Source organism: Rosa chinensis, chromosome 2 (genome assembly GCF_002994745.2).
Source record: "Rosa chinensis cultivar Old Blush chromosome 2, RchiOBHm-V2, whole genome shotgun sequence".
In the NCBI taxonomy this organism is placed as follows: Eukaryota; Viridiplantae; Streptophyta; class Magnoliopsida; order Rosales; family Rosaceae; genus Rosa; species Rosa chinensis.
The window spans coordinates 64013094-64034786 of record NC_037089.1 but is presented as its reverse complement, the minus strand read 5'-3'; the positions used below and the strand labels follow the sequence as shown (position 1 = coordinate 64034786).

At 36.5% G+C, this 21693-nt stretch overlaps 1 protein-coding gene across 1 annotated transcript; it reads left to right on the top strand.

Moving 5' to 3' along the window:
- The first annotated feature begins 1892 nt into the window (after positions 1-1892).
- Positions 1893-5274, top strand: LOC112184751 (pollen receptor-like kinase 3). Its single transcript, XM_024322992.2, has 2 exons — positions 1893-3732; positions 4086-5274. Exons 1-2 carry the CDS (start codon positions 2286-2288, stop codon positions 4853-4855), a joined length of 2217 nt encoding a protein of 738 aa, XP_024178760.1. The 5' UTR covers positions 1893-2285; the 3' UTR covers positions 4856-5274.
- The last annotated feature ends 16419 nt before the right edge of the window (positions 5275-21693 follow it).

The window sequence follows — 21693 nt, the reverse complement described above, 5'->3', positions numbered from 1 at the left end:
CATTTTCGATACCTAAAAGGAACCGTTGACTTGGGACTGTTCTTTTCCTACAGAGAGACAAGAGGGACCGCAGATGGAACTGCAATCCCTAAAGGAAATGTTGATGGCGAAAGCGCCACTCACTACACAGAAACACCAAATGACGTTTTGGTTGGTTTTGCTGATACTGGGTATCTCTTTGATCCACATAAAGGTCGTTCCCAAACTGGTTATGTATTTACCAGTGGGAAGACAACGATATCTTGGAGATCAACCAACCCTTGTCGCTACCTAACCACTCAGAGATCATTACTCTACATGAGGCAGTTCGTGAGTGTGTATGGTTAAGAGCTATCATCACACATATTCGAGGGACTAGTGGTTTGAGTTCTACCACTGAAGAGCCTACTTGCATTAATAAAGATAATGCAGCTTGCATCTAACAGATGAAGTTAGGGCATATCAAGGGTGATAATACAAAACACATATCACCAAAGTTTTTCTACAATCAGCAACAACAGGCCCTCCTTAAGATTCAAGTGAATCAAGTAAGGTCTGAGGAGAATGTGGCAGATTTGTTCACCAAATCATTGCCTAAGGCCATATTTGAGAAACATGTGAAAAGCATAGGAATGTGAAGACTTTCCAAGCTCCCTTGATTAATGTAAGGATCAGGGGGAGGTGAGACGTTAGGGGGAGTCTAACACACACATGTCATCCTCAAATGTAAAAGGTGCGTTGTACTCTTTTCCTTCGACCAAGGTGTATTTTTTGTCCCACAAGGTTTTTAATGTTACTTGGCAAGGTTTTTAGTGAGGCAACAACTCATGCACCATTTCATCTTTGACTTGGCACAAGAGGGAGTGTTAAAGGAAAAACACATTATGTGCCTTCGTCAAAGTGATTGACGGAGAGGGAATCAAGTAATTAGCAATAATCACCATCAATCAGCATGGATCAAGAACCAATAAGTAGTTAATGTCATTATTGTAATTGATATTTCCGTTGTAATTCTCTCCCTATATAAATGGGCTATGAAATGAAATGAGTAAACCAATTCCAATTCCAATTTTATTTTTACATTTTTTCGTTTTTTGGCAGAACATAACAGATAGCTTGTTTTCCATATGTGGTCAATACACTTTTGGCACAATTTGTTACTCTAGGTTTTATTTCAATCAATTTGCTATCTTATATTTTATTTAAGCAAATTTACTACCCTTCTGTCAAATTTAATATTCTAGGCTTCCAATATTAACCAATATGCTTCCTTAAATTTTTAAAATTAGTTATTTCTATCGTATATTTTCAAAATTAATCAATGCTTGGATGAAGGAATGAATGAATTATTATGACAAAATGGTATCTCCTTGTAGAAGGCATTTTTTCTTGTACTATAGTAACTTGGCTAATTTTTTAAAATACAAGGTAGCAAATTAACAGAAATAATACTTAGAGAAGCAAATTGGCTAATTGTGAATATCTAAGCTAGCAAATTGACACTGAGATGAACTATGATAGCAAATTGGCTATTAAGCCCACTTTTTATGAAGGTGTTTATATAATCTTAGCTGGTACTCTTAACCAAATGCAGTTACTAATTTTTAAAGTGGAATAATAATTAATTGAAACATATAGTACCTAATATTGTGAATAAAGATACTTGAAAAATAACTAATTGCTAAATTAGCTTAACATAATAACCAACGAAAGATTTTTGTCTCCATTGGCTCCAAACAACAGAAGAGAGAACCTCCTCAGAAAAAGTCTCACCACCTTCTATTCACATTTTTACTTTTATGTTTTTTTTTTTCGTATCAAATTTAAGACTCTTCTCATTCACCAGTACCTAATGCTCTTGTTCGTTATGAATTTTGCATGAGTTGTCTCGGCTTATGAATTTGAGAAGCTAAGAAGCTAGCAGAGGCATTAGGCAGGTATCTGGTTCACAATGTGAAAATGACTTGACTCTTATACCCCTAGTATCAGATTCAATTTTCCAGTACAACTACAACTGAAAACCCAGCTTACCAAGTCCATAATGGTCAAACCAAAAACAAAAGAAACGGTTATAACGGTTTTTCGAAATCCTGACCAGTTCAAAGAAAGAGAAGGTTCCAACTCATATGTGTCTCTGTGTCTCTTCCTTTAGGGCCTCTTCCTCATTCTGAGGCTCTCTAGGCCTCTCTTCCTCATTCTGAGGTCTCTCTTGCTCTCACCCCCGAAAAAAAACCAAAAAAAACACAAACCCCAATTTTTGATTTTTTTCCCACACCATGAACGCAACGAGAAAACCTTAATCACTAATGGCTGCAGCTGCCGGGCTCAATCTTCACCGCCCGTACCTCCTCCTCTCCATAATCTTCTTCTCCCTTCCTCCATTAACATATTCGATAACCGAAGCCGAAGCGTTGCTCAAGTTCAAGCAATCCCTCACCAATGCAAACGCTTTGGATTCTTGGGTCCCTAACTCTGCACCATGTACCAAAGATGCGCAATGGGCCGGACTCGTATGCTTTAATGGGATCGTTACGGGTCTTCGTCTCGGGGGAATGGGGTTATCTGGTAACCTAGACTTTGAATCGCTGTATGAAGTCAAGGGTCTTCGAACCATGAGCTTGGTGGACAACAATTTCTCCGGCTCCATCCCTAATTTCAACGTCATTGGCCCCTTGAAAGCTATCTATTTGTCCAGGAATGGGTTTTCCGGCGAGATCCCATCGGACTTTTTCACCAACATGGACTCATTGAAGAAAGTGTGGCTGGACCAAAATCAATTCAGCGGGAAAATTCCAGTTTCTCTGGCGGAAAGTCCCAATCTGCAGGTACTGCATCTCGAGAACAATCAGTTCAGCGGGAGCCTCCCGGAAATGAACCAGAAGTCGTTGAACACCCTCAATGTGTCTAATAACAAGCTGGAGGGGGAGATTCCGAAGAGTTTGGCTAAATTTGATGAGGCTGTGTTTTCTGGAAACTCAGGTCTTTGTGGGCAAAAGGTGGGCAAAGAATGCAAAAATGTAGCAGGGGAGCCAACACCATCACCCTCACCCTCACCAACGAGTTCTAATGACAGCAATGAGGGTAGTGGCTCGAAATCGAGTTCGAAAAGTAAGGGGGGAAGCTCTACAATTGTTATTGCATTGTCAGTAACTTGCGCGGTGGTGCTTCTCATTCTTATCCTTCTGTTGTTTGTCAGATCAAGGAGGAAGAAGGCAGATGAGAATTTCGATACTCTTGGAACCCAAAATAGTCAAAGCACTGATCATTCTCCTCCTCAAGAAAGAAACGTAGAAGCAGTTGAGTTGAATGTGGCGGAGATAAATAACAAGGAAAGGGAAGTGGTAGTTGAGCCATCTCCATCAGTTGGTAGTGCTAAAAAGGGTGGCTCGGAGCGCAAGAGTACTTCCAGTCATGCTAGAGGAGGCTGCGGGATGGGCGATCTAGTGATGTTGAGTGAAGAGAAGGGAGTGTTTGGGTTGACGGATTTGATGAAGGCCGCGGCAGAGGTGCTTGGCAATGGGGGGATGGGTTCGTCGTACAAGGCTGTCATGGCGAATGGGTTGGCGGTTGTGGTGAAACGGATAAGAGAAATGAATGCAATGGGGAGAGAGGGCTTTGATGCAGAGATGAGGAGGTATGGGACGCTACGTCATTGGAATGTCTTGACTCCTTTGGCTTATCACTACAGAAAAGAAGAGAAGCTGTTAATCTATGAGTACATCCCCAAGAGCAGCTTGCTTTATCTGTTACATGGTATGATTTGTTCTTCCTTTTAATTCCTAGTTTTGCATTATTAGCACAAAGAACAATGCGCGCGGTAGCAAAATAACAACTAGGGTTAACTTTTTCTTGCCAACAACATGTTATGTTGCTAAATTATATGTCTGGCTCATGCATCCATTAGATGTAATCTTGTTTGCATTCATGACCGAGCTTCACAATATAACATGTTGTGATAAGAATCTAAATGTGACACTAGCTAGAAAGAACTTGATACCTTACAAGATGGAGCTGCAATGTTGATGTTATTGTATAAACCAACTTGCATACTTCTTTTTAGTGCTGCAATGTTGATGTTTTCTGATAAGGATAAGATAAAATTGCAGGTGATCGCGGACCGTCTCACGACCAACTTAACTGGCATGCTAGGTTAAAGATTATTCAAGGCACGGCAAGAGGGATGGGTTTTATCCATGCTGAATTTTCAGCCTATGATTTGCCCCATGGGGACCTAAAGTCCAGCAATGTACTAATTGGCCCCGACTATGAGCCATTGCTTTCAGACTTTGCATTTGCTCCAATGATCAACTCTTCACATTTGCCACAAGCCTTGTTTGCATACAAAGCCCCAGAAGCTTTAGAATTTGGCCAAGTATCACCCAAGTGCGATGTGTTTTGTCTAGGAGTCCTCATTCTCGAAACCCTAACGGGCAAATTCCCTTCTCAGTATCTCAACAATGGCAAAGGTGGGATTGATGTAGTCCAATGGGTGCGGTCGGCTATATCTGAAAGGAGAGAATTGGAACTATTAGACCCTGAGATTTCAAACGAAAAGGGTTCAATCAGTGAAATGGAGAAGCTCCTCCACATTGGTGCAGCCTGTACGGAGAATGATCCAAGGCAACGGTTAGATATGTTGGAGGCTATTCGAAGGATAGAGCAGATAGAGGCCATCGAAACTAGTGAAGACGCTGCTAGAACAATACAAGTGCTACCGTCACTTAGAGACGGTTGTGCAGACTCTTCTTTAGTAATGCCAAAGACAACTCATGCACCGACATTGCGGGAGGGGGTAGCAGATATCCACGCACCTGCAGCTGCTGAGACCGAGATTAGCAGACTGCCATCAAAGAGCTTCCGAAGCAAATCGGGGTGACGAGATGATGGTAGCGATGTTGCGTTCTCCATATCGTAAGGAGTTGCGTTGTTAGTCAATGAGTGACGACCTCAAAGAAGATCAAGTATACTTCAAGGAAAATGAGAGAAGAGTGGCCTCCGCACTTGTTTTCTGGGGCATCATTGTACAAGTAATAGGGGCAAGAAAGCAAGTGTGTACAGAATGGAAGATACAGGGCCCTGTATACAGCATTAATATATCTCGTAACGTACCTATAACTTTTCTTTGAGTTCTATATCTGGGTTGTTCTCCTTGTTAATTAGAACATACTGTACCTGCAAGTTGCTTCTTCTGTAGTCATTTCCTTCTAAAATAGATTATAGATTATAGCCTGGTTGATAAACCAAATATGATTTGTAAGCTGCATTTTTAATAGAGAAAAGAAATTATCTGCTATATATAGCTAGAAATTTGTGTTCAAATGTTCAAGGAAATCATATATTCTCAGTTCCAGCCACTCCACTACGCAAAAATAATTCCCATTTCTAGGCAATAATATCCAAAACCATATGCATTTCCGCATAAATGTTCCTTTTTTTCTCTTTTTTTTTTTTTGGCAAAGAATATTGTTTTTCTAAAAGCTTGAAAGGAGTAGAACAAAGAAAGGAACATGCACCGCCCGGAAGTTAATAATCCGCTTCAATTATAAAATCATTTATCTGATAACAATACCCATTGATCCTAATCTACAGAAAAGAAACACATGAACAAGACTGGTCTAGATTTCTTGACATTCAAAGACCACACCTGAGGTTAGAATCAAGGGTTAAAGCACTATTGCTTCTGTAAGCAACCGATGCAAACAGTCCTTTTGCTCAGGGTCTTCATCTCAGCTTGGCAGGAACTGATCGAAGAGACCAACACCATCTGAGACTAAAACTTGAAATTTGAATTCAACACTGACATAATCAAAATATCTAATTGAAATTTATTTTCAAAACTGAAAAAACACCAGCTTGGATTACATACCTTAAAAGTTCATTTCAAAACTGGCTAGCTTCATCTTAGATTGTTTTTTTCCATCCCATATCATGACTATCATCCAAAAGTCTCAGATTAGATGGCCGTACAGTTGCTTTGGAGAAACCAAATCCCCAATATTGACAATAAAAGGAGAAACTCTTGGCTTGCTGCAAAAGGATAGGAAGAGTTGGTATACATATTCATGGATATCTTTACAAAGAGTGCAACACTAAGCATCTCTAACAGAGTAGCAAAATTCAATTTTTAGCTATATATAACTATTTTTGAAGCAAAATTCAACTTCAGCAGACTAGTTATAGCTAAGTTAAATTTAACTTTATCTAAAATGGCTAGCTATATTTAGCTAGTGAATCATGCAAAGCTAAAACAAAAGTTATATTTCTCTCTTCTCTTTTGTCCACATGTTAGTATACGATTCGATAAAACATAATACATCACTTTCAAATAGCTACTATTGTTGGAGCAACATTGTTAAATCAAGGGTGTTTCTAAATATACCCAGCAAAAATCTAAGTACACCCAGCAACTTCTTTTAAATTAAAAATATATAAATAAATTTGACTAATTTCCCATTATGCCCCATCGCTAAACATTTACCCAGATTTTTTTTTTCCAACATCTTATACCTAGGAAAACGTCATGTCATAAACTGTTCTAGGTTGTTTTGCGTGGGGAGAGAAGTATGTCAGTTTTGTCACTGCCACTGTGAGGCAGCCGAGCACAGTGAAATGGGGTCAATGGTGTTCTTCTTTTCCACTTGTCCACAGCCACCAAGACGATCCCAAGTCCCAACAACCTCATTTCCAAGCATGCATTGTGCTTAAAGCTCAAATTTGATCAACAAAAATGAAACCCAGAATCAATACAATTCTGGATAGTTAGTTTCTTCTTCTCTCTATGGGCTACTAATATTCATTGAATATTAGTTCTTGATTTTGGATAGGGACAACAAATCAATTCCATGAGATGAGGCTTATTAAATAGGAGTAAAACAAGTGCAGTGCAGACTAACTGATTTCCACATTTCTTAACTCTTGAAAAAGTTTTTTTGCTTTAATTTTAAATTAATTGAAAATCAGTTTAACCAAAAACAATTAGCATGTAGAATTGCTCCAGTCACCCATTCCTACCAGAATCATGTATCTTGAAACCCATAATTGGTATGGGTTCTAACTGATCAGAAGAGAAAGATGTTGCTGGGTGTGTTTTTGAGGACATTATTTTGAAAGGTGAGGGTATTTTGGGAAATTTTGCTGGGTTAAACTAAATATTATTCAATACAAATAATTAGCTGGGTACACTTAGAATTTTGTTGGGTACATTTAGAAAGACCCTAAATCAATAGTTATATTTCACAATTTTAGCTAAATTTTTTTTTAAAAAAAAAACTTCTACTTCATGCTCAACAGAGGGTTGTACCTGTATTTTGAAAGCCATTAAGAGTTAGCCCCAATAAGCTTACACCACCACTCAGGAGGACAATTCAGATTTCGAAGGCACAAACTGAAAGCTTCTTTTGTTGACATAAACCTGTGGGGTTGTGGGCGAGCCGGTGAGTCATAAAGTCATGGATTTGCTGAAAGTATATGCTTTCCACTATATATATATATATATATTTTTTTACTTTGCCTTACATAAGGTCTCTAATTTTTTAATGCAAAAGATCTATTAGTGTTTCAAATTTGACAATAATATTGAATGACATAGAAACTTCACCAAGTTGTATGTATTTTCCTTCAAGCAATCAGACAACATAGTAAGTAAGTTGAAAAGGAAATGATGGAGGTAGATCTTGCTGTAGCTTTTAATTTTTACTTAGCTTTAAGTATAAACATTGAGGACTGTATGAATAATACAATAGGTAAGCACAATGTTCTCTCTCTCTCTCTCTCTGAGAAACCCTAGGCGGTCTCTCCGTTTTGCAATTTGTTTCCGGCCTGGTCTTCGGCCTCGTCGTCGCCTTGGGGTTTTGCTGCCGGACGGGAGACCTACTGCGCAGGGGATTTTGTCTAAGAATTTCTCTCCGGTTCTTTCGATGGTTTGGCTGGGATGAGGTGATGGTCGTGCGGCATAGCTCGGTTTTCTGCTCCCCGCTGATGGCTTCTTTGATCGACGACGCCATGGGGCTTGCTCGACGGCGATGGGGATTGCGAGGCCTGGCTCGGGGATGGCGTTTTAGTGGTGATGCATGTTGCGGCTGCGACATGATGGAGCAGTGCAGATCACGGCGTCGCAGAGATCACGGCGACGCGGCGACGTGTTTTGACGGAGCGTGGCCGGAGCATGGTGCACGACGGGTCTGGGAGGAGCCGGTGGACTGATCCAAACCAAGAGGATAGGCCTGAGTGATCTCTTTGGTGACCCTATTGGGCTCAAGTTTTGGGCTAGGGTTTTGGCTCTAGTGCATTATCTAGGATAGTAATTTTATTACTTTCAATAAGTCCCTATTTTTTAGGGACAGTCTAGGTACTTTTATGCATTTAGTTTTGGCATTTGGTCTGATCTTGTCGTCTTAATTCTCAGTAGATCTAGGTGTAAACCAATTGAGGTCTCTAGGCAGCTAGGTTTATTGGTTAAAGAGTTAGGTTGGAAGGCCGAATCTTTCTAGCACCTCCGGCGTAGCACCAAAGGGGGATTCCCGCTATGTCTACGTATTGATTGTACAATGAGTGGGTCTATGTTTCTATGTACCGTTGTGGGTACTACCACTATCTTCTTGTCTGTAAATGGCAGCGGAAGGGTATGTAATGGCCTATTCTGGCTTTTGATGAATATATATTTGCCTACTGGCTCCATTATAAAAAAAAACATAGAGGACTGTATGTTCTTTAACAATTGGACAACAATGAGAACCAACTAAAGGTTTTTTTCTTTCACATATCACATTTGAATAATCAATAATTTGAAAAGTTTACCTTACCTTGGTGCGGAACTTCATGAAGTCAAAGGATTTCTGAGTGCTTAATAACATAAATGCATGTAAGTAACCCTCCACAGGGACACGCCTTCTTCTATGTGTGTCAATGAACTAATCAATGCAAGAGAAAAATTGTTTTATCTAATTGATGCGTCATTTGACAAGTGACTGAGATCTGCATAAGCTTCTGACAAGTGACTGATATCTGCATAAGCTTCTGACAAGTGACAGAGTTGGCCACATATTGTTACACCATTGGTTTGGAAGACAACTCAGGGAACAAACTGTAAGCTTCTTTTGATGAAAGGAAACCTTGGAGATGACTTGAAAGGCCTACTAGTTTAGCCGACTTAACTACTATCCTCATCTGATGTTTTGGAAAGCCTACAAATCAAACCAGTACCATTTTGAATGATGCTGTAGTAACATGGAAAACTATATATCCCAATCATGCTCTATTTCTTTTAAGTAATAATGTCGAATACCAAATATTTCACTAAGTTGTAGGAAGTGTGTATCTTCCTATAGTCCAAATCCCTAATAACAGACTCAAACTATTCTATAAACTTCACCCAGTAATAAATTTTTTCAAACCAATTAACAGAATTTTTAGTACCCATGTCTATCAAGCAGTGTTTACATATGTCACCATAGGAATGAGAAAATAATAACCTCCAATTTAGTGAAAACCTCCCGAAATTGTTTGCCAAAAGCAAACTAGATGCCCCTGTAGAAACAACATACTGAATGAATTTATTTATTTTGCTTGTATATAGTGAGTACACAGATATAGAAAAGACAGAGCAGAGGAAAGTGAAGGGTTTAATGCATTGAAAGGCTGGTGGTAGCATGTTTGAAGAACATACCTTATTTGCGTCAATGTGTGTTGATAATCTGTCATGATATGAAAAGATTTAGATGTAAATGCTAATTGTTTCTTTACACATTTGTCAACTGTTGTAATTTGTTTCATGTTAATGCTTAGAATCTAGATTATTCCACAATATAGATGGTATATTGATTTACTATATATCTTGTAACATTCGGGGTGATAGGATATTTCTATCCACCTATATAGATGCACAAAATTGCCTATAACTTAACCCTACAAGAATGTTGAAAATAGTTTAAGTAAGTAGGGATCGTTCCAGCAAGAGATTGTGGTCTAATCACTAATCTAAAGACTCAAAACAAAATAAATCCTAAACTGTTCAGTTAGAAAGATCTGACTGGCAAACGACTCTAAACTACTCTAAGGGCACGTTTACTTACTTGGAATGAAAGGGAATGATTACGGGGTAAAAATATTCTTGTGTTTACTAACACATAAAGCAATCAGAATGATTCTGGGTAAAAGAATTCATGCGTTTACTAACACATGAAGGAATCGGAATGGATGTAGGTCGCACCTTATCAGGAATCGATTCCTGAATACTCAGGAATTCGATTACGAGGGGGGAGATGGGTTTAGGCATCATTCCTCCGGAATCAATACCGATTCCTTTCTTCTCCAATTCCACTTGTCTCCGATTCATGATTATTTTCCATTCCAATTAAGTAAACGTGCCATAAATGTCATGAAAATTTACAGACAAACTTTAGACATGATAAACTAACTACTGACAAAGTTTGATAATTTTTGAAGGTGATTTGGTTGACGAACTAATTAAATAAAAATGAAACACTAAATGACTCCGAAAATAAAAAGACTTGATTCAGGGTTTTGAAAATCAAAGATAAAACAATTTAGAGGAATTGCATCCACCACCAATCAATCAAGTAAACTAATCATGTTCAACCTAATTTCATTTATTTATGGATGAAGATGCTCAAGTTAACCCAACGTCTGAATTAACCTATTGTTTTTCCTTACTTGTATTCTAGGTGAGAGACGCTCTACACCTAACCTATTTTCTAAAATGCAACCTAGATTGACGCAACTCTAGATTTAACACAAAGAATCATTACGCAATAGAAAAATGAGACATCACAAGGCATCTTGAGTACGACGCGTCTCAATTAACCTAGGAACCTAATCACTTGCCTTATAGACAATTTACTACTGTAGAACTCTCAATGGAACCCTCTAAGTAAGGCACAAGCAATGATCATTCATAGCAAGAGAATCCTAAACATGCAATCTAAGTTGTGTACCAAAGAAAAATGCAAAGGAATCATCAATGTGAATATAGAAATTAGGTTCTCATCCAATAGATAAACAAAACTAATTGAAAGTCATAACAAGTTTACAATCATGATTCGGGGCTTCAACAACCCCTAACTAAAGAGTTAGTTTCTCATAGAAAGAAAAATAAAAACAAGCTAATTAAAGAGCAGAATAAGAAGTTGCAGGAGAGAGGAAAGAGAGGAAGAGAGAAGAAAGGAGAGAAGAGAAGAAAGCTTTTTCAGATTTGCACAGTCTTTTTATATTGCTCCTTGAGTCCTCTTTCATTCCTTTTTGGCTTGAGACTTCTTGAATTGTAGAGAAATGAAACTTCTTCATTCCCTATTTGATTTAGGATTCTCTACACTTTGTCCAATGAGAATTTGCCATGTCATCATCAATATTTCTGCGAATATCTCCCATAATTTGCTGCGATATCTCCATGGATTTGGCTCCTCGATCCATCAAGATCACTTGCTAGGGCCAGGACTTCAAGCTTTTCTTTATTTGCACATCTTTCCTCAATATTATCTTCTTTTTGTATATTTGCTACGAAAAACCTAATAAACATAAAAATAAATAAATAAAGGGAAAATAGAATAAACTAACAAATATTAATATAGGGATTAACATTATAAACGTTGCATAAAATGCTCCTATCACGGGGTTCTAGTGATCATCAATACCCCTTACCATTTTTACATGGTATCAGAGCAAAATGCTCTTAGACCAAAATTATCAAATTATTTTCAACTAGTGTTGGAATTTCTTTGAGAAGTTTTTAACTTCTCTTTTTATTTATCATGGCTCTACCATCCATAAACTGTAAGTATAAATTTAGTTGTGATCAAATATAAGAATACATTCTCAGTACAAACAATACTTTAGGCATGCTTTGATAAAAACATATCTATAAGACAAGTGATCTAACCTTGATGCGACATTGTGAATCTTCGCCTCTGATCAATCCTTGATACTAAACTCACTGATGGGGCTGAGTTGATTAATAGCTTGTGATTGATAGAGCAGGGACCCTATGTCTGTATATATAGGAATCGAACTTAGCTCCTCCCATAAAGGATACTAAGTCGTAAACCATATACCAAAAGTAACCTTAATTCATGTAAAATATGGATTTAATCTTAAGATAGATCTCCATAACCTTATACAATATTGATTCATATTGTTAGAGGTCATAAGGATTAGAGACATCATTCGATCACTCGACAATTACTTATTCTGCTAGTAGCAAAGCTAAGTTGTTGCATATTAACTTAAATCATGACATGTCCATATGTAATTTCTTACTTAAACTTCAAGCAATTGCTCCTAATCTTACAGTTGAACAATGCCTATAAATTATGGCCCTAGTAAAGAGTAAGGGTGTTTTTCCGTCTCAAGCAAATGAGCAAATGGTACAAGTTTACCACATTTTTCATCTTTTCTTAGGGGGGGTGTATTCAATTTAGATTTTAAATGATTCTGTCTAATTTTTTATAATCCATGGATTCTCATGGACTCTGCAGAACCCACGGATTGTTTTAATTCCATATAGATTTGAACAGATTCTACTGTATTTTATTGGTAAGATTTGTTTGGATTTTAACAGATTCTACTATATTGTATTAGCAAGATTTTTTTATTTTTTTTTTACTGGTTACGAATTCATATATAAGGATATCTTATATCTCAATTCCCAAGCATAGTTCCCGGGTGGTTTCGTCATATTAAGGTTTACATTCCAAACCATTTCATACATGTATGACATGTATGGATTAGTAAAGCAATTCAACTTTGAGCGATTGACTAAAAGTCCAATAATTAGGGTGTTTAATATCCGGTAGGCTCCAATAACGGAGATCTCCATCCTTCTCGATGTACTTAAGCACCATTTCCACATGATCCCTGTCCTCAACTTCTAAAGAACTTGCATCCATTCCCTAATTTTAAACAAAACCAAAACGAAACTTTATCTTAAACATCCCATTCATGTATACCTAAATTGCAAGTGAAAGACTCAAAATTTCAACTTACATCATTGCATTCAATATCAGCAAGCTTAGCAGATTAGTAATCATACACAACACCTAGAGCCACTCGTGTAAGGATATCTTCTGGAATGGACTCTGACCAAGGCAGATAATTGGCAATCTGTTTATATACTAGCAAGATTTGCATATCGACAACAAATATCACATTTTTTAAATATTTGATCTTTATCAACTTATAATTTTTAATTTTCATTGTAGTAACCCAAAGAAGTAACCAGCATACATGCATGACTTTATTTAGTACATCCATTTTCAGATTAGACATGGGGTTTCTTAGAACAAACTTGATTAGACACTGCAACCATTTTCTCTAGGCTGACCCGACATTGCAAATGTTGGCAAAAGCTTGCGTGTATTTCATTCTGCATATGTCGATAGCTTCCCACAGCGACTCTGCATAGGAAAGAACTCCAGTTCAACAACTGAGAGATACAATCAATAAAGTGTGTAAAAAAAAAAAAATTCTAATAGCTAGGAGAACATACAAACATCTTGAAGCACTCCCAGTCATACACTAGATGTTGTCCCTAAGGCCTAACATTCATCAATACTTTTGAGCTCTTCTCTCCCCTATTTTGGTTATATTGAAGTCTACATGCATGTTTCCTTCGAGCAGTTTCATTAAATCACTGTTTTTGAGCTTCTCATGAGAGCCAGGTTGAGCTCTGTTTACCTGAAGATTAAATGGAGGTAATGTAAAACATTTTGATATTACTTGGAGTTCAGTACCCAGAAATCAACTAGTTTATAGTGTAAAATAAAATTTCAGAATTGAAGTTAGGAAACCTTTTGCTGAGAATGAAGGAGGGCTACATCACTTATCTCAATGTGAATGTACCAAAATCACATAAGCAACAGAGTACTGATTAGCTTTTGATTAAAACTACTTTAGAAAGTCACTAGTTAGACAGCAACATATAAACAAAAACTCTAATTTCTCTTACCAATTCCTCCATCCAGAAAATACTATACAAGTCTTCCAAACAAGTACCGAATTCTTTAGGAACATGAGGATCAACATAACAATTTGTTGCATAACTATTCTCTTCTGCATTTGCTGCTGTAGTAGCATAAATGTTCAAATTTTTGGAACCAAACCCTCAAACATACTCCCAGACTCACAAGCTTCAAGGTAAAACACCTTTTTTTTTTTTTTTCCAGCCAGAGCGTAAAAAAGTTCTTAAGTTTATAGTTCACCAAAATAATAGTTGAAACCTATAGTGAGGGCAGATTGTATATCAATTACTACTGAAGTGAAAACTCTCACTATACTTTTGTAACCTTTAGTAGCGTGCTTCTTTTTCAGCACATATATTAGATGATTTAGATCTTTAGCATAAACAACGTCATTGTCACTAGGCATCATTGACTGTGTAGAATTGAAAGAAAACTAATTAAGCTAATAACCTGTGATCTCAAAGGCATATGTGGAGCACAATACAACGTATGCTCAACCTATACACAATTTTGACAACTAAACTATACAAGCTAAACTCTATGAGTCCATGATGCAATCTTCTAAAAATGGGAATAGTGGTTGTACAAATATTGGTATATTCATCCATGCATCACTGATCAGCAATCCATACTCACCTAATCCTAACAATCACCCAATTAGCGATCCTTACTCACCCAATCCTACCAATACAAAGCTAAACAAAAATTTCAGCCTAAAAAAGAAAAAAATCCAAAAGAAGCCAAGCAGTATTTCAACCATCAATATATTCAGAATCAAACAGATAATACGCAGCCTTGGTACATGAAATCCTTAAGCTAATCAAAAACGTTCTTAATGTCAAAAGAAGAATGATATGTCCACATAAACTTTCTAACCTGATCAAATTAGCCAAAACCAAGTGATAATTTCCCCCAAGTCAGGTTGAGGTCACTTCGAGGTGAGAGGTAGAGGTCAGTTCATCTTCTCTCTTTGGCGTCTTTTTCATCTTCAGAATGAGAGAAAAAAAAAATTGAAAGACGTCAAAATCTCACGTCTAGAGGGTGGATTTCTGATAGGGTTTGGTATTTATACCAAGCACCCTAGAATCCTACAAAATCAAGCATTTAATAAATTCCTTCAAAATCATTGGGATTTTGAATACCACCATAATTGAAAGGACTTTTTAAAATCTTGATTGAATACCTCAAGATTTTAAAGGACTTTTTAAAATCTAAATTGAATACCACAGGATTTTAAATGAATCTTAAAATACAAAACAATCCTATAGAGTCCTTATTGAATACACCCCTCTTAGTCATTGGACCATAGATAACGAGACAACATACCATATTACATCCATTCCTAATTCTTTATCAAATTCTATTCATACACCTTTGTTTCCTTCCTGTCAAATTTATGGTGAACATGCTCATATTCTTTCAATTGAGATTTTTTCTTTCAATTTTAATCTTCGTCTAAATAAGGTGCTTTGTGCTTCAAATTTTAAGATTAATCTTCTCAGTAATTAAGCTTACAAATCTCTTAAATGTTTCATGACCTTTTTTCTTGATATGTGTCTTTTGCAGGACTTGTTTACGAAGAAATTTTTTGACTTGGGTAAGGAGCATAACGGTCTCTATCTCACTCCAAATTTAGTCACTAAATCTTCACGTACATATTCTTTTTGCCAATCATGCAGTCATTTGTTCTACCTTGTGGCATCAACGTCTTGATCATCATTCTCCAAATCGTTTGAATTGTTAGCTAAAACAATTTTCGGTGTTTTTAGTAGTCTAGATAAAGTATGTGATGTATGTCCGTTGACCAAGCAAACACGTCTTCCGATCCATTCAATTTGAGTACTATTTTCACAACGAAACCATTTACTTTCAACATTTTGATATTAGGGGTCTTCACAAAATTACATCTAATTTCGGTGTAAGGTATTTCTTAACAATTGTGGATGATTTTAGTAGATGCACCTTGTTGTATCATGCATACCAAATCTGAAACTCCAAATCTTCTAAAATATTTTCTTACCTTTACTGAAACACACTTCAGTCAAAAGGTACAACACATTCTCGTTCAAATAATGGAAGTGAGTTTTCATCTATATATGCATTTTTTTTCAAGCTAATGACATCATTTATCAGCATTCTTGCATTTACACCACCCCAACAAAATGGTGTTGTGGAACGAAAACATCGCCATATAATCATGATTGCATGTGCTTTGCTTTTTCAAGTTAATCTTTCATTAGAGTTTTGCGGAGAATGTGTCCTCACAACATTTTATCTTATCCACCGTCTACCCGCACCACTTTTTTCGGGTTAATCTCCATTTGAAAAAATATTTCAACGTGTTCTCTAATATTCTCATATTCATATTTTTGGTTGTCTTGTAGATGCCACTAATGTTCACCTCAAACACAAATTTGATCCTCGTGCTCACAAATATGCCACTAATGTTCACCTCACATATTTGTGTTGTTGGATATCTTTTGGTCAAAAGGCATACAAACTGTACGATATAACAACCAAAAAGTTGTTCACAAGCAAGGATATTATTTTTCATGAGGACATATTCCCTTGTAAGCAAGATTCTCCTCCTCTCTCTTTGCAACCTTCTCATGATACAATGCTTTCTTATATGATTTCTGATAATGATATCTCTCATGAACCCTTGGCTACATCTAGGATAGCTCCCATTGAACACCCCCTCCTCAAGCAGACAATTCTTTATCTCTAGATGCCTTGTTCTACCATAAGATTCATCCTATTGATCAATCACCTGCTCCAGTTGACAAATCTTCATCTCTACCACCATCTTCACCTCACTCATCCCCTCCTGTTGACAACTCTTCATCTCCACCACCATTTTCACCTCACTCATCCCCTTCTGTTGACAACTCTTCACCTCCATCATCACTTCTCTTCCCACACCTAATGAGGATATTGTCCCTGCACTTTGCCACTCAGAACGCGTTACAACACCAAATTCAAACTAAAAGATATGTTAATTTGTTCTCATGATATATTGTCTACCCAGGAAGATTCATCGTTTTTGTGGCTTTTCCTAATAAAGGTACGCATTATCCTCTTTCTAACTGTTAGTGCAATGTTTATTTGATTGGCATTTCCTAAGCGCAACAACCAAGAGTCATGTTTTCATGTAATAGCTTTCTACTCTTAGATCCTTAGAAGAATAATAGAATGCTTCAAGTTTCATGCACAACTCTCATCAATCAAGTATGTCTTGTATAGATATGCATGCTTGTAAAGTGGTTAGAATTGAACTTGTCTTTAAATCCTATTGTAGGATGCGAAAATCTATTCAATCCTAATGTACTGATATACGAATTTTTAGAAGGTTTTATCCAAAGCATTCAAACTTTCTTAAATTGGTTTATGGGCTTTTCCTTTCAAACGTCTGATTTTAATCCATGGATAAAAACCTCTTTTGAAAAGCCTTTCCGTAGTAGAAACCCTAGGAGACCCTAGTTCATTCATATCTGATAGATATATGTGTTTTTCACGTTGTTAGAGTCGGCACACCATAACAGAAAATATATCACTGCTACCTTTATAAAGAGCTTTCTGATCTTTCATCCTCAGAAAGTGAAAGATCAGAAAGTATTGAGCCAAAATTGTTGTTGAGAATTCTTCATGAGCTGTTCCTTGTTTAGCTCTTGAAGGACTATCAAATCCCAAAGCTTTTTCTGTCAAAAAAGTTTTTTGGTTTTATGCTTCATGTGTGTTGGTAGTTCATGCATGATTTGTGCCTTGAGGTAATTGAAAACCGAGGTGAGAGTTGTGCCATCTCAAGATTGACAAAAGAGAACAAGTTCGTTGATCTGAAAGTAGCAAAGACTAGAAGACACCACTGCCCACTAGATTGGTTCTAGTAGATGAGTTGTGTAAGATCTTTATGTACTTTCATATTCATATAGTGGATTGTTCACCGGCATAGTGCCCGCAGTTGTTTACCTCTTTGGAGGGTTTTACTGCGTCAACAGATCCTGTGTTATGTGTGATGAGTTTACTTTGAATGGCTTGGCTAATTGAGTAAAGCATAACGACTTATTGAGATTGATTTGCAGTTTTGTTTAGGATTCAAGTTGTGTTGCTATCCTATATTAGGATGCGAACTGGCTTGCACTCCTAAGACTGATTCCTAAGTTGACATATTGATAAGTTCCGTTAGTTGGGAAATACATATCTATTCTGTAATTTCAATAACTGCATTTTCTATCACAGTTTTTCTTGATCTCACCGTTCTTTTATTTTTAATATTACTCAAGATGTGGAATTTAACACTTTTGCAAAGGCCATTAAAAATCCTCAATGGCAAGAAGCAATGATCTCTGAAATTCATGGTTTGGAGGCTAACAACACTTGGAGCCTTACTCCTCTCTCTCCCCGTAAGAAGCCCATTAACTGCAAATGGGTGTACAAGATCAAGTATATCATATGCCACCATTAAACGCTGTAAGGCCCGTCTTGTTGCTAAGGGTACACCCAAGTTGAAAGGGTGGATTATTGTGACATTTTTTGTCCACTGCCAAACTCACCACATTTAGGTGTGTCCTCACTATTTCTACCTCCCCAAATTGGAGCATTTATCAAATGGACGTACAAAATGCATTTCTTCATGGTGACCTTCATGAAAACGTTTACCTGCTTCTGCCACTTGGATTCAATCGACATGGGGAGAATCTAGTATGTTGACTAAATAAGTCATTATATAGTCTCAAACAAGCTTCCTGAAATTGGTTCTCCAAATTTTCCAATGCTATTCAAAAGACTGGTTACAGAAAATCTAAGGTTGATTATTCATAATTTAAAAGTGTGGTTAGTAATTCTTTTATTGATGTGCTCATATATGTTGACGATACTTTGCTTACTGGAAATGGTCTCAAAGTCATTGAACCGTTAGAGACATTTCTTCAAAAGGAATTTCGCATAAAGAATCTTGGAAATCTTAAATATTTCTTGGGCTTATTCAAAACAAAAAAAAATCTTGGGCATTGAAGTCTCACGGTCCAAGAAATGAATTTTTGTTTCTCAACAAAAATATGCATTAGATATTCTACTTGATGCATGTCTTACAGGAGCACGCCCATATCATTTTCCTATGGAAAAAAAATTTAATACTTACACCTACAAATGGAAAAATACTTAAACATCCCACAAGTTATCGGAGATTGACTCAGGAAACTCATTTATCTCACTGTGATAAGACCCGATTCTGTGTATTCTGTTTAGATTCTTAGCCGATTCATGAACTAGGCAAGGAAACTTCATATGGAAGCTGCCATGAAAGTATTGCATTTATTAAGGGAAATCTGGGTAGAGCTCTTTTCTTTCCGTCAGAAAATGATTTGGCTTTAAAAGGTAATTGTGACCCAGATTGAGCAAGTTGCCTAACAACAAGAAAGTCAACAATTGGATATTGTGTTTTTCTTGGTAATTCATTGTTTAAGAAGTAAAATAATGTGAAGTGTTCATTAGCAGAAGCAGAGTACCGTGCTATGGCTATGACTTGTCGAGAATTAACTTGGTTGAGATACATTTTACAAGATTTTTGGGTTTTTCATATTAAGCCTGCTTTTTTGTATTGTGACAACCAAGCTGCAATGCATATTGTAGTCAACCTGGTTTTTCAGAAAGAGCAAAACATATAGAGATTGATTGTCATGTGGTTTCTAGATAAGCTACAAGCCGGATTGATTTCAACTAGATATGTTCATTCTTCTCTACAAATTGCAGACATTTTCACAAAGCCCTTGGGGAGAGACAATTTCAAAAAAACTTTAGTTTTCAAGTTGGGACTTCATGAGATTCACTCTCTAACTCGTGGAGGATTGTTGAGAATCTTCCATGATATGGAAAGATTTAGGTGTAAATGGTAATTATTTCCTTACACATTTTGTCAACTATTTTAATTTATTTCATGTTAATATTTAGGATCTAGATTATTCTATACTATAGACGGTAGACTGATTTATTATATATCTCGTAATATCCGGAGTTGTAATGATCATCAATAAACCAATTACTACTTCTACAACGTGGGCACTTTAAGCAATTAGGAATCATTTGTACTCTAAGTTGGTCAATTCTCAATAATTGTATCCCCAAGTAATTAATCGAAAACAAGTTTGGTCAGTGCTGTATTAGAAAGAAGAAATAGGACTTTCACAATAAAATTACACACTAATTGTCCAGTTCAATGTGTTTGTGGAAAACTTTAGTTCAATTTGCCTAAAACATTTTCTGGCAATAAACAAACTTAAAATGAGGTTCTCAATCTTATACTATTAAAAGATGAACAAACAACCAGCGATAGTGCTTAAAAGACAACATCAACGGTACAAAATGAGCAAGAGAAAGCAAAAACTTCATATACTGGGGAACAAGAATCTCCAGTCTACAAATTCAACATATAGCAACCAAAATGGAGAATCGAAAATCTATACAATTAATTTTTCAAATCCTTCACCAATTGTACCAAACTTGGCAAACAATCCCAATATCAAACCGTAATTTTCAAAGAAATGAAATTAAACCCTAGGCAGTGAAAAAGAGAGTGCGTACCACATGATGTTTAAATCTCATCCTATTTTAAACCCAAGTAAGATCCTCATCCTCTCTGAGGCAGTATTTTCAAACCAATCCAACATTGATTATTCCAAACGTTAAAAATGTTAATTTTATATGTATGCTTGAAGTAATGATTGGCCTTCTTTTATTTAGTCCAAAAGAAACAATTAGCCCTTAATACATATATACATGCTAATTTCACTACACTAAAAGTTTCGGATTGTTAACCACATTATGGTGAAATTTGAAACTTCAATATTTACGTTTGAAAAGCAAGCATTACTACTATGATGTACTATTTAAAATTGTTAAATATTCGAGTGTTTAGGGTTTAGGTCCGGCTCTGTGAGTTTAGAGGCTTAAGGCGAAAAAAAAATTCAGGGCCCCAAAACAAATGCTCAAAACATTACAAAAGAAAACAAAATCTCAATTTCAAAGTATCACTGAAATTTGACTCGTCTTGCATTTTTAGATGCAAAGGTCCTAATTAAACTTACATAATCAAGTTTTCCAACAGTATCTTTTTCAATAGATATCATAGCCAAACCGCTCAATCTCTCTTGTGACATAGTAGACCAAAGGTAAGATTTGATCAATTTCAACTTCGAAAAACTTCTTTCTGCAGAGGCAACTATGATTGGTATAATAAGCAAAATCCTATAAACAATCCAAGCATAATTTGGATTGATACGAGCATTTTAATGCGACGTTTTAATTGTTATTTCCTCATATTTACTTAGTTATTTCCTTAAATATATCCTTTTGGTTTAGGAAAGTTTCTATTTCCTATTTTTAGAAAATTTTCATTTCCTGTTTGTAGAAAGTTTCTATTTTCCATTTTTAGGAAGTTTCTACTTTTAGTAATAGTTTCTATTTTCAGGTCTTTGGAGCAAACAAGCTAAAATGAGCTCAAGAGAGGAAAAGGGAGCTAGTTAACATTGGAGGGAGCTAAGACAAGACATAAAGGGCTGCATAAATGAGCTGAAATGAAGAAATGAAGTTTTCCTGTTTCAACCAGGAAATCATGTTCAGAAGAGGAAATTTTGTCAAGCAAGACTCCTAAGCCATCCAAGAAGCATGATGGAATTAATGAAGGGAAATGACGTTGAGAGAAGATTCTTGGAGGCATTAAGAGACTATAAGGCTTGAAGATGACACATAA

Coding starts and splice junctions, on each gene's coding strand:
- LOC112184751 (XM_024322992.2), top strand. CDS start 2,286: ATGGCTGCAGCTGCCGGGCTCAATCTTCACCGCCCGTACCTCCTCCTC. Junction 3,733..4,085: donor CTTGCTTTATCTGTTACATG/GTATGATTTGTT, acceptor ATAAAATTGCAG/GTGATCGCGGACCGTCTCAC.